We start from the raw sequence: 13,328 nt of genomic DNA on the forward strand, positions 1-13,328 counted from the left end.
TACCCCCTGTATATAGCCTCCACATTGACTACGCTACTGGTATCCCCTGTATATAGCCTCCACATTGACTCAGTAACGGTACTCCCTGTATATAGCCTCCACATTGACTCAGTAACGGTACCCCCTGTATATAGCCTCCACATTGACTACGCTACTGGTACCCCCTGTATATAGCCTCCACATTGACTCAGTAACGGTACCCCCTGTATATAGCCTCCACATTGACTCAGTAACGGTACCCCCTGTATATAGCCTCCACATTGACTCTGTACCAGTACCCCCTGTATATAGCCTCCACATTGACTCTGTACCGGTACCCCCTGTATATAGCCTCCACATTGACTCAGTAACGGTACCCCCTGTATATAGCCTCCACATTGCCTCAGTAACGGTACCCCCTGTATATAGCCTCCACATTGCCTCAGTAACGGTACCCCCTGTATATAGCCTCCACATTGCCTCAGTAACGGTACCCCCTGTATATAGCCTCCACATTGACTCAGTAACGGTACCCCTGTATATAGCCTCCACATTGACTCAGTAACGGTACCCCCTGTATATAGCCTCCACATTGACTCAGTAACGGTACCCCCTGTATATAGCCTCCACATTGACTCAGTAACGGTACCCCCTGTATATAGCCTCCACATTGACTCAGTAACGGTACCCCTGTATATAGCCTCCACATTGACTCAGTAACGGTACCCCCTGTATATAGCCTCCACATTGACTCAGTAACGGTACCCCCTGTATATAGCCTCCACATTGACTCAGTAACGGTACCCCCTGTATATAGCCTCCACATTGACTCAGTAACGGTACCCCCTGTATATAGCCTCCACATTGACTACGCTACTGGTACCCCCTGTATATAGCCTCCACATTGACTACGCTACTGGTACCCCCTGTATATAGCCTCCACATTGACTCAGTAACGGTACTCCCTGTATATAGCCTCCACATTGACTCAGTAACGGTACCCCTGTATATAGCCTCCACATTGACTACGCTACTGGTACCCCTGTATATAGCCTCCACATTGACTCAGTAACGGTACCCCCTGTATATAGCCTCCACATTGACTCAGTAACGGTACCCCCTGTATATAGCCTCCACATTGACTCAGTAACGGTACCCCCTGTATATAGCCTCCACATTGACTACGCTACTGGTACCCCCTGTATATAGCCTCCACATTGACTACGCTACTGGTATCCCCTGTATATAGCCTCCACATTGACTCAGTAACGGTACTCCCTGTATATAGCCTCCACATTGACTCAGTAACGGTACCCCCTGTATATAGCCTCCACATTGACTCAGTAACGGTACCCCCTGTATATAGCCTCCACATTGACTACGCTACTGGTACCCCCTGTATATAGCCTCCACATTGACTACGCTACTGGTACCCCCTGTATATAGCCTCCACATTGACTCAGTAACGGTACCCCCTGTATATAGCCTCCACATTGACTCAGTAACGGTACCCCCTGTATATAGCCTCCACATTGACTCTGTACCAGTGCCCCCTGTATATAGCCTCCACATTGACTCTGTACCGGTACCCCCTGTATATAGCCTCCACATTGACTCTGTACCGGTACCCCCTGTATATAGCCTCGTTGTTGTTATTTTATCAATAATTTTTATATATATATTTATTTATTTTTACCTCAGTTTATTTTCTAAATAACTCTATTTTCTTAAAAATGGATTGTTGGTTAAGGGCTTGTAAGTAAGCCTTTCCCGATAAATTCCACACGTGTTGCATTCGGCGCATTGTGACAAATAAAATTGGATTTGATATGTATGTGTGTCTTTCGGAGGGATTGGGATGACGCGGAAGCCAAAGTTCAGTTGGACCTTGTGTACAATTGAGGAATAAAGGGATCCTAATCTTAATCCTACACCAGCCAGGCCACTGTCACACAGTCACCACATCTCAGCCCTGAGAACACGTGTAACACTGGGGAATAGCCTGACTGACTCAGTGTGTTCTCACTGGGGAATACCCTGACTGACTCAGTGTGTCCTCACAGGGGAATACCCTGACTGACTCAGTGTGTTCTCACTGGGGAATACCCTGACTGACTCAGTGTGTCCTCACAGGGGAATACCCTGACTGACTCAGTGTGTTCTCACTGGGGAATACCCTGACTGACTCAGTGTGTTCTCACAGGGGAATACCCTGACTGACTCAGTGTGTTCTCACTGGGGAATACCCTGACTGACTCAGTGTGTCCTCACAGGGGAATACCCTGACTGACTCAGTGTGTTCTCACTGGGGAATACCCTGACTGACTCAGTGTGTTCTCACAGGGGAATACCCTGACTGACTCAGTGTGTTCTCACTGGGGAATACCCTGACTGACTCAGTGTATCCTCACAGGGGAATACCCTGACTGACTCAGTGTGTTCTCACAAGGGAATACCCTGACTGACTCAGTGTGTTCTCACAGGGGAATACCCTGACTGACTCAGTGTGTTCTCACAGGGGAATACCCTGACTGACTCAGTGTGTTCTCACAAGGGAATACCCTGACTGACTCAGTGTGTTCTCACAAGGGAATACCCTGACTGACACAGTGTGTTCTCACAAGGGATGACCCTGACTGACTCAGTGTGTTCTCACAGGGGAATACCCTGACTGACTCAGTGTGTTCTCACAGGGGAATACCCTGACTGACTCAGTGTGTTCTCACAGGAGAATACCCTGACTGACTCAGTGTGTCCTCACAGGGAATGACCCTGACTGACTCAGTGTGTTCTCACAGGGGAATACCCTGACTGACTCAGTGTGTTCTCACTGGGGAATACCCTGACTGACTCAGTGTGTTCTCACAGGGATGACCCTGACTGACTCAGTGTGTCCTCACAGGGGAATACCCTGACTGACTCAGTGTGTTCTCACTGGGGAATACCCTGACTGACTCAGTGTGTCCTCACAGGGGAATACCCTGACTGACTCAGTGTGTTCTCACAAGGGATGACCCTGACTGACTCAGTGTGTTCTCACAAGGGATGACCCTGACTGACTCAGTGTGTTCTCACAGGGGAATACCCTGACTGACTCAGTGTGTTCTCACAGGGGAATACCCTGACTGACTCAGTGTGTCCTCACAGGGGAATACCCTGACTGACTCAGTGTGTTCTCACAGGGGAATACCCTGACTGACTCAGTGTGTTCTCACTGGGGAATACCCTGACTGACTCAGTGTGTTCTCACAGGGATGACCCTGACTGACTCAGTGTGTCCTCACAGGGGAATACCCTGACTGACTCAGTGTGTTCTCACTGGGGAATACCCTGACTGACTCAGTGTGTCCTCACAGGGGAATACCCTGACTGACTCAGTGTGTTCTCACAGGGGAATACCCTGACTGACTCAGTGTGTTCTCACAGGGGAATACCCTGACTGACTCAGTGTGTTCTCACAAGGGATGACCCTGACTGACTCAGTGTGTTCTCACAGGGGAATACCCTGACTGACTCAGTGTGTTCTCACTGGGGAATACCCTGACTGACTCAGTGTGTCCTCACAGGGGAATACCCTGACTGACTCAGTGTGTCCTCACAGGGGAATACCCTGACTGACTTAGTGTGTTCTCACTGGGGAATACCCTGACTGACTCAGTGTGTTCTCACTGGGGAATACCCTGACTGACTCAGTGTGTCCTCACAGGGGAATACCCTGACTGACTCAGTGTGTTCTCACTGGGGAATACCCTGACTGACTCAGTGTGTTCTCACTGGGGAATACCCTGACTGACTCAGTGTGTCCTCACAGGGGAATACCCTGACTGACTCAGTGTGTTCTCACTGGGGAATACCCTGACTGACTCAGTGTGTTCTCACAGGGGAATACCCTGACTGACTCAGTGTGTCCTCACAGGGGAATACCCTGACTGACTCAATGTGTTCTCACAGGGGAATACCCTGACTGACTCAGTGTGTTCTCACAGGGGAATACCTGACTGACTCAGTGTGTTCTCACAGGGGAATACCCTGACTGACTCAGTGTGTTCTCACAGGGGAATACCCTTACTGACTCAGTGTGTTCTCACAGGGGAATACCCTGACTGACTCAGTGTGTTCTCACAGGGGAATACCCTGACTGACTCAGTGTGTTCTCACAGGGGAATACCCTGACTGACTCAGTGTGTTCTCACAGGGGAATACCCTTACTGACTCAGTGTGTTCTCACAGGGGAATACCCTGACTGACTCAGTGTGTCCTCACAGGGGAATACCCTGACTGACTCAGTGTGTTCTCACAGGGGAATACCCTGACTGACTCAGTGTGTTCTCAGAGGGGATGACCCTGACTGACTCAGTGTGTCCTCACAGGGGAATACCTGACTGACTCAGTGTGTTCTCATCTAACACTGGGGAATAGCCTGACTGACTCAGTGTGTCCTCACAGGGGAATACCCTGATTGACTCAGTGTGTTCTCACAGGGGATGACCCTGACTGACTCAGTGTTTTCTCACAGGGGAATACCCTGACTGACTCAGTGTGTTCTCACAGGGGATTACCCTGACTGACTCAGTGTGTTCTCACAGGGGAATACCCTGACTGACTCAGTGTGTCCTCACAGGGGAATACCCTGACTGACTCAGTGTGTTCTCACAGGGGAATACCCTGACTGACTCAGTGTGTTCTCACAGGGGAATACCCTGACTGACTCAGTGTGTTCTCACAGGGAATACCCTGACTGACTCAGTGTGTTCTCACAGGGGAATACCCTGACTGACTCAGTGTGTTCTCACAGGGGAATACCCTGACTGACTCAGTGTGTTCTCACAGGGGAATACCCTGACTGACTCAGTGTGTTCTCACAGGGGAATACCCTGACTGACTCAGTGTATCCTCACAGGGGAATACCCTGACTGACTCAGTGTGTCCTCACAGGGGAATACCCTGACTGACTCAGTGTGTTCTCACAGGGATGACCCTGACTGACTCAGTGTGTTCTCACAGGGGAATACCCTGACTGACTCAGTGTGTTCTCACAGGGGAATACCCTGACTGACTCAGTGTGTTCTCACAGGGGATGACCCTGACTGACTCAGTGTGTCCTCACAGGGGAATACCCTGACTGACTCAGTGTGTTCTCACAGGGGAATACCCTGACTGACTCAGTGTGTTCTCACAGGGGAATACCCTGACTGACTCAGTGTGTCCTTACAGAATGCTCTCCCTCCAGGAGACGATAGTATAGCCTACGCCTAGTAACAGCCTTGTCACAAAATAAAGGCATTAGTGGCACCCTAGAAAAACATATTTTTTCATTAACGGGAGTGGCTGGCTAGGGCACATTGCCCATGCACTTGCTAAATGAATTTTTTACCTTTATTTAACTAGGCAAGTCAGTTAGGAACAAATTCCTATTTTCAATCACGGCCTAGGAACAGTGGGTTAACTGTCAGCCTGGGATTTGAACTTGCAACCTTTCGGTCAATAGTCCAACAGTCTAACCACTAGGCTACCCTGCCGCCCCAATAAGGAGGACAGTTTTCACATGTTCACACTTGGCAACTTTACCATCTGGGTCTGAGTCTCAAATAGCACTCTATCGCTATGTAGTAGACACCTTTATTCCCTACATAGTGCTCTACTTTGATCAGGGTCCTTTGGGGTGCCCATAGGGCTCTAGTCAAAAGTAGTGCTTTGTATAGTGAATAGTGTGCCATTTGGGACTCAAACCTCAGAAAGGTTTGGTGACTGTCATCCTGAGCCCTAGGGGTCCTGGTCATAAGTAATGCACTCTGTAGTGAATAGGCTATAATTTGGGACTCAAACCTCAGAAAGGTGCGGCATGGTGTCTGTCATCCTGAGCCCTAGGGGTCCTGGTCATAAGTAGTGCACTCTGTAGTGAATAGGGTGCCATTTGGGACTAAAACGATCCTCTTTATTCATTTAGCAAGTGCACGGCCCGTGTCCACTAGCCAGCCACTCCCGTTGATGAAGAATGATGTTTTTCTAGGGTGCCAATTACACCCTTATTTGTTGACAGGTAATTTAGTCACAAGGATTATGCAGGCTAAATCATAACTGTCTATTCAGTGTTCTTTTAGATCAGCCAACAACTCAATATTTTTTTTAAACAAAGGAGATGATCGTGGACTTCAGGAAACAGCAGAGGGAGCCACTTTAAACAATGCCCCTTAATATAATGTTTACATACCCTACATTACTCATCTCATGTGTATATACTGTACTCTATATCATCTACTGTATCTTTATGTAATACATGTATCACTAGCCACTTTACACAATGCCCCTTAATACAATGTTTACATACCCTACATTACTCATCTCATATGTATATACTGTACTCTATATCATCTACTGTATCTTTATGTAATACATGTATCACTAGCCACTTTACACAATGCCCCTTAATACAATGTTTACATACCCTACATTACTCATCTCATATGTATATACTGTACTCTATATCATCTACTGTATCTTTATGTAATACATGTATCACTAGCCACTTTACACAATGCCCCTTAATACAATGTTTACATACCCTACATTACTCATCTCATATGTATATACTGTACTCTATACCATCTACTGCATCTTGCACAAGCATTTCGCTACACTCGCATTAACATCTGCTAACGATGTGTATGTGACAAATAACATTTGATTTGATTTGAGTTGGTTTAAAATGTTTTCTTTACAGTGTGTTGGGTTGCAAAATTCTGGAACTTTCCCTAAAATTCTCAGGTTTTCTAGAAATCTTGGTTGAAAGATTCTTGGAATCGGAAGGGAAATCTGGAAACTCCCAACCAGGATTTTCAGAAAACCTGCAAATTTGACAAAAACATATGTTTGTTTTTATGATTCATGGCTTAAATATTTATGTTAATAACAGTGAGTGGTTTTGAATGGATTAATAATAGTCATGTTAACACGATTATTGATAGCATGGTAATATCCTTGATTTTACATCCTATCAATCAGGCCTGGGTACTATCACCACGTGTGTAGCGCCATCTAGTGGACACAGATGATAAGACTACACCACAGGCAAACTTGGAACAGTTGAGACTGCGATAATAAGGGCTGCATGATTTTGGTGATTTTCAACAACAACAAAAATCCCAAGTTTTCCAGAAATCCTGGTTGTTAGATTCCTGGAATCAGGGCGGAAAAAGCATAAAATACCGAATTCTCCATCCAGGATTTCTGGAAAGTTTGTGAAAGTTACTGAAAGAAGACGATTGTCAATAACAATTGCATTTATAAAGACCTCTAAAACATGTTTGATCAAAAGGGTTAACTGCGGAGCATCTAACCCACCTGTTTGAAATATTGCCGGGAGCTGTCTATTCCGTTCTGGGCCTGAAACTCTCGTCCATTACCAATGGCTGCACCATGACACATCGGGTACGAGTGCTAAAGAGTTACAATCACATCAAGGCTTACATCCTGTACATGAGACATAATAGAACTGTAGTCTTTTTAGTGACCACTAGATCGCACCATTGTCTTGTATATGTGCATAGTAACTCAGTGCCTACTCCTGAAGCCTGCTCCCTTCAGAAACAGGCTATTCTGTTACTATGCCATCTCAACGCTCTATGGCAGAGAAAAATACTCGCTTTGTGTGCATGAATGACGTAACACTCTGGGATTTCCTGACCTGGCGTGGGATAATAAATCGTTAAACCTGAGAATTCAAACAAAATAACTGTCAGTTAGTGTAGGTTAAGTCGTTTAATTCGGGTGCGTTTTAAATTATACTTCATATTAATCTGGAGAGAATTTGACGCCGTGTGGAGAAATATGCTACTGAATTGATCACTTTATAGGTCCAAATGCGGAGCCCGTCTGGCTGCTCACTGGAAGGGAGCTGTTCACTCTGCCGTGGTGCTGAAACGTTTGGGACGCCACTCATCCGGGCGCCAAAGCCACTATCCTCCCAGAGCAAGCACAAGATACGTGGCAAGGAGGGTAACGATGAGACAGGGCTTCATTTTAATTAAATGACACAATACAAAGCCATTTCTCTGTAACTCAACCTGGTCTCAGAGCATTACATATGATTATGTACGTAAATCCGTGACACTTCATTTAGTATGATATGATATGTTTCTTTTCTTTTTTTTACCCCTTTTTCTCCCCAATTTCGTGGTATCCAATTGTTTAGTAGCTACTATCTTGTCTCATTGCTACAACTCCCGTACGGGCTCTGGAGAGACGAAGGTTGAAAGTCATGCATCCTCCGATACACAACCCAACTGCTTCTTAACACAGCGTGCATCCAACCCGGAAGCCAGCCGCACCAATGTGTCGGAGGAAACACTGTGCACCTGGCAACCTTGGTTGGCGTGCACTGCGCCCGGCCCCCCACAGGAGTCGCTACTGCGCGATGAGACAAGGATATCCCTACCGGCCAAACCCTCCCTAACCCGGACGATGCTAGGCCAATTGTGCGTCGCCCCATGGACCTCCCGGTCGCGGCCGGTTACGACAGAGCGAACCCAGAGTCTCTGATGGCACAGCTGGCGCTGCAGTACAGCGCCCTTAACCACTGCGCCACCCGGGAGGCCCATGATATGTTTCTTATGGTATGTATACATTTGTGGATGTCCATCACCAATTACGTGTGATATGTTACGAATTACAATTTGTACGAATTTGTTACGAATTTGCTAAATATACCATGGCTAGGGGCTTGGGGTTAAGGTTAGGAGTTAAGTTAAAGGGTTAGAGTTATGGGACGGGTTAGCTAACATGCTAAGTAGTTTAGTTGCAAAGTAGTTGAAAAGTTGCTAATTACCTAAAGTTGTCCATGATGAGATTTGAACTCCCAACCTTTGGGTTGCTAGACATTCTTATTCTACGCCTACCCATCCACCCCGAACAACCACCCTCCTTTCGTTTTTGCCTTAAGTAAACCATCTGTCTTGTGAACCATACCAAACATAATCATGTTAAATGGAGTGTCTCGGATTTACATACTGAATAATAGGAAATGCTGTGAGACCAGGTTGTGTAACTAGTAGGCTGTACATCTGCAACTACGTAACAAACTATCCAAACACAAGAAAGAACCGGAGAAGCTGCGTATTATTTACTGTTTATTCAGAAAGTATTCAGACTCCTTTCCCTTTTTCCACATGTTGTTACATTACAGCCTTATTCTAAATTGGATTATAAATATACATGTTTTTTCCTTCATCAATCTACACACTATAACCCATAATGACAAAGTGAAAACATATATTTTTTTTAAATATATTTTTGAACATTTATAAAAAATAAAAAAAAACAGAAATAGCTTTTTTACATAAGAATTCAAGCCTTTATTTGAGGAGTTTGTCCCGTTCTTCTCTGCAGATCCTCTCAAGCTCTGTCAGGTTGGATGGGGAGCGTCGCTGCGCAGCTATTTACAGGTTCAGTATCATGTTGTTACATTCATGTTTAATATATGGCAATATTATATATTATTATATTATGATAATATAAGCGGCCAATAGGCTATGATTGCCTGTATGGGACATAAAGTATATACGTCAGGTAGTAAATATTTTACATGTAAAAAAATGGCTGCAGGTAATCAATATTTATTTTGGATGTTGTAGGTTATATTGGAAAGATTGCTGTGACTGGATCAATGAATACTTTTTCAACAAAAAGCCAAATCCACAAACTAAGGTTCGTCTTCTCGATTTGAAATAACGATACCCATAGGCCTAATTAGACATACATTAGTTCTTTTCCAGATATCCTCTATATTGCCAGTATATTAATCTATGGTGATTAAAGAATTGTAAAGAAACAGTGACACATTCAATCATTGATATTAGGCTTACAATGTAGGCCTAAACATATGAAATGTTACAGAATATATGTTTAAGTACTTCAGGAAACTCAAGGGTAAAGCAGTGTGCCCTGCTGGGAGGGTTTTCCTGCGCTCGTGTACGGAGGAGTCGTGATGACGCTCACTAATGCAATTTTCTGAATTAGCATAAAGGACGCAACTGGCAAAGGATCCACTTGGGGCCAAGTTGGTGATGCGTCACAGCCCTTGGTGAAATTGAGAGAGAGGGAAAAAAATATAAACAAAAAAAATATCGACAGACCTGCGAGTCAATGCGTAAGTACCAATGGCAACGAAGCCATTCCTGATCTCAGAACGGAACACAAACGTGCTACAGGTGATACAGTAGGAGATATGAGCATTGGAATCGGACATATAAGTTCCATAAACAACTTCTAAAAACGTTTCCATAGAAACTTGACATGGAGTATTAGAGGTTGAAGTCTTTACACCGTGTAGAGAAGAGCACAAAATATTTCACCACTTCACTACTCCGGACCATGAAACAGCGCCTAATGTGAGCGCAAGGGGGGTGAAACAAGACCAACCACCGATGAAGCCCGCAGCATCGCGCGCTGTCAGAAAATCACACGGAGGAAAGTTCCAAGCCTGTTACCCTTTTGTCTTTCGCACCGCGTAAGTGAACCAAGAAACAGCTACGTAAATGTTCAAGGATAGTATTATGTGTAGTGCTGAGATTTCTGTATAAGAGAGCAGAGACAAGAGAGGAGAAGAAAACAACACTGCCGTTTTGTATTGACAACAACAATAGCAGATCATCATGGATACAGGGGGGTCCTCCGGGCTGGCCAAATCAGCCGCTGTAAAACTGTCCGAGATGGGAGAAAAAACCAAACAGTTTGGCAACAAAATGAAAGCCCCCGACCACCAAAGACGGATTATTTTAGTCATTGTCTGCGTGGCTCTTCTTCTAGACAATATGCTCTATATGGTTATAGTCCCGATTATTCCCGACTACCTTGCTGATTTAGAGCTTGAGCAAGCAGAGCACGTCCACCTAGTTATACATCAGAATTATTCAATCAACACCACAATGAGCTCAGCCCAAGCTAAAAACAACAGGGACAATTTAGATGTTCAAATAGGAGTACTTTTTGCATCGAAAGCTATCCTGCAGCTTTTAGTCAACCCGTTGTCAGGAACGTTCATAGATCGTGTTGGATACGACATCCCCCTCCTCATCGGACTGACCGTCATGTTCTTCTCTACGTGTATATTTGCTTTTGCTGAGAACTACGCGACGCTGTTTTTCGCCCGCAGTTTACAAGGTCTGGGCTCAGCTTTCGCGGACACCTCAGGAATTGCCATGATAGCAGATAAATACACCGAAGAATCGGAGAGAACTAAAGCCCTCGGTATCGCCCTGGCGTTCATCTCTTTTGGGAGCCTGGTAGCGCCACCCTTTGGGGGTATCCTGTACGAGTTTGCAGGCAAAAGAGTACCGTTTATCGTTCTCGCCGTGGTTTGCCTTATAGACGGGATTCTGCTCTTGACAGTGATCAAGCCGTTCTCGAACAGGACTAGAGACAATATGCCGGTGGGCACCCCCATCTACAAACTAATGGTTGACCCCTACATAGCTGTTGTGGCAGGTGCCCTGACAGTGTGTAATATCCCGCTTGCCTTTCTGGAGCCCACCATAGCCAACTGGATGGAGAGCACCATGCATTCAACTAAGTGGGAAATGGGATTATGTTGGCTGCCTGCTTTCTTCCCACATGTTCTGGGTGTCTACATGACCGTCAAACTGGCTGCTAAGTACCCCAACCTGCAGTGGTTCTATGGAGCCTTAGGTATGGTCATTATCGGGGCCAGCTCGTGCACCATTCCAGCATGCAAAACATTCGGCCAGTTAATCGCCCCGTTGTGCGGCATATGTTTCGGCATCGCTCTCGTGGACACCGCCCTGTTGCCAACTCTTGCCTTTCTGGTCGACGTGCGTCACGTGTCCGTGTACGGCAGCGTCTACGCTTTAGCTGATATCTCCTATTCTGTCGCCTATGCCATGGGTCCTATCGTGGCGGGAAATATAGTGCACAACTATGGGTTTGTTCAACTCAACCTGGGCATGGGCCTCGTCAACGTCCTGTACGCTCCGGCCCTTCTGTTCCTCCGCAACGTGTGCCAAATGAAACCGTCCTACTCTGAGAGAGATAACCTGTTGGTGGACGATGATGAACCCGAGGGTCTGTTTGATACCATGAAAATGGAAGAGCGGAGAGGCAAGAAGAAGGGCTATAGTTCAGCAGGGGACTGCTTGCCTGTGGTGGTGGATGAGAATGGAGGGTTCGACCCGTTTAGAGCACAAACACACGCCTCTGTAGATGAATTCTCTGGTCCAGAGTACAGTTAGAATATTCAGACTACATCTAGAATACTGTAGCAATACTTAGAACGTCCCCGAATCCATTACCGAGAGTTCGAGAATTTGTACACATTCCGTTCGGATTTAAGTACCTGCCAAAAGAGTGGGGTAGACAGTCACTTCACTCTGTAATGTAGGGCTACTGATGCTGTACAATATACACATACCAAATCACCTCATGATGGTGTGACCCGTTTCCAAAGGGGATTTTATTTTGACTGTAATGTCATGGTCTTTGAACACGTCTTCTATGTATGTAATATGTTTCTTCTGGCCGTCTAATCTGAAAGGTCTAATACAATTCACTGTGTGCGCATAACTACTGTAGAGTATTGTAAAAAGGTAAATAGATAAATGTATGTAAAATGTTATATTGATATGATAAATACACGACCAACTATCAACGCATCACAAAAAATAACTCGTTTTTAGGTTTGTCAACCTATGATTGCATTTATAATTTCGTTGACATGTTGACAATCATTTTCATTTACATTTTTGTAATTGGGGTTTTTCTTTTCCATATCTAAACGTATTCGAAACGTAATTGTGACATCTGTATTTTTCATTAACGTTGTGTTTTCCTGAAAATGTATTATATTGGAATGCGTTTTGTACATATGTGAATATTTACATAGTAAATTATTAAATTGTATGTGTGCCTATGCATATTTGAGCGTATGCGTGATGTATGCGTGTATTGTCAAAGCATAAGTATCCGTAATAACTTCCTATATCCTGAGTAGACATATTAACATATGTTAATTTATCGACTATAGTTATAATAAATTGTATTTAAATATGAACGTGTTTTGTGTGTGTCATAATTATTTATAGTGAGATGATTAAACCATATTTTAATCAAACGAAGGTCATAATATTACCAAATAAACAAGTTGATATGAATCCTTATGTAAACTTGCAATCCCCATGTTGAATAGAAGAGATCCACTGGGCACAGACGTCAGTTCAACGTCTACTTTTGATTTACATTTGGTTGAGTTGTCAAATAATGTGAATTCGACGTGAAATCAAAAGCAAAGTTCACCGTGTCGTTGGATTGAAGGTTAAAAAGTTGAGTAAAAAAAAGAAGAA

General features: G+C 44.8%; 1 protein-coding gene across 1 annotated transcript; it reads left to right on the forward strand.

Annotated features, from left to right (window-relative positions):
- Window positions 1-10,588: 10,588 nt before the first annotated feature.
- On the forward strand, window positions 10,589-12,888 carry LOC135525099 (probable vesicular acetylcholine transporter-B). Its single transcript, XM_064952851.1, has one exon. It carries the CDS (start codon window positions 10,629-10,631, stop codon window positions 12,219-12,221), a length of 1,593 nt encoding a protein of 530 aa, XP_064808923.1. The 5' UTR covers window positions 10,589-10,628; the 3' UTR covers window positions 12,222-12,888.
- The last annotated feature ends 440 nt before the right edge of the window (window positions 12,889-13,328 follow it).

This window comes from Oncorhynchus masou, chromosome 31 (genome assembly GCF_036934945.1).
Source record: "Oncorhynchus masou masou isolate Uvic2021 chromosome 31, UVic_Omas_1.1, whole genome shotgun sequence".
NCBI classification, from domain to species: Eukaryota; Metazoa; Chordata; class Actinopteri; order Salmoniformes; family Salmonidae; genus Oncorhynchus; species Oncorhynchus masou.

Coding starts and splice junctions, on each gene's coding strand:
- LOC135525099 (XM_064952851.1), top strand. CDS start 10,629: ATGGATACAGGGGGGTCCTCCGGGCTGGCCAAATCAGCCGCTGTAAAA.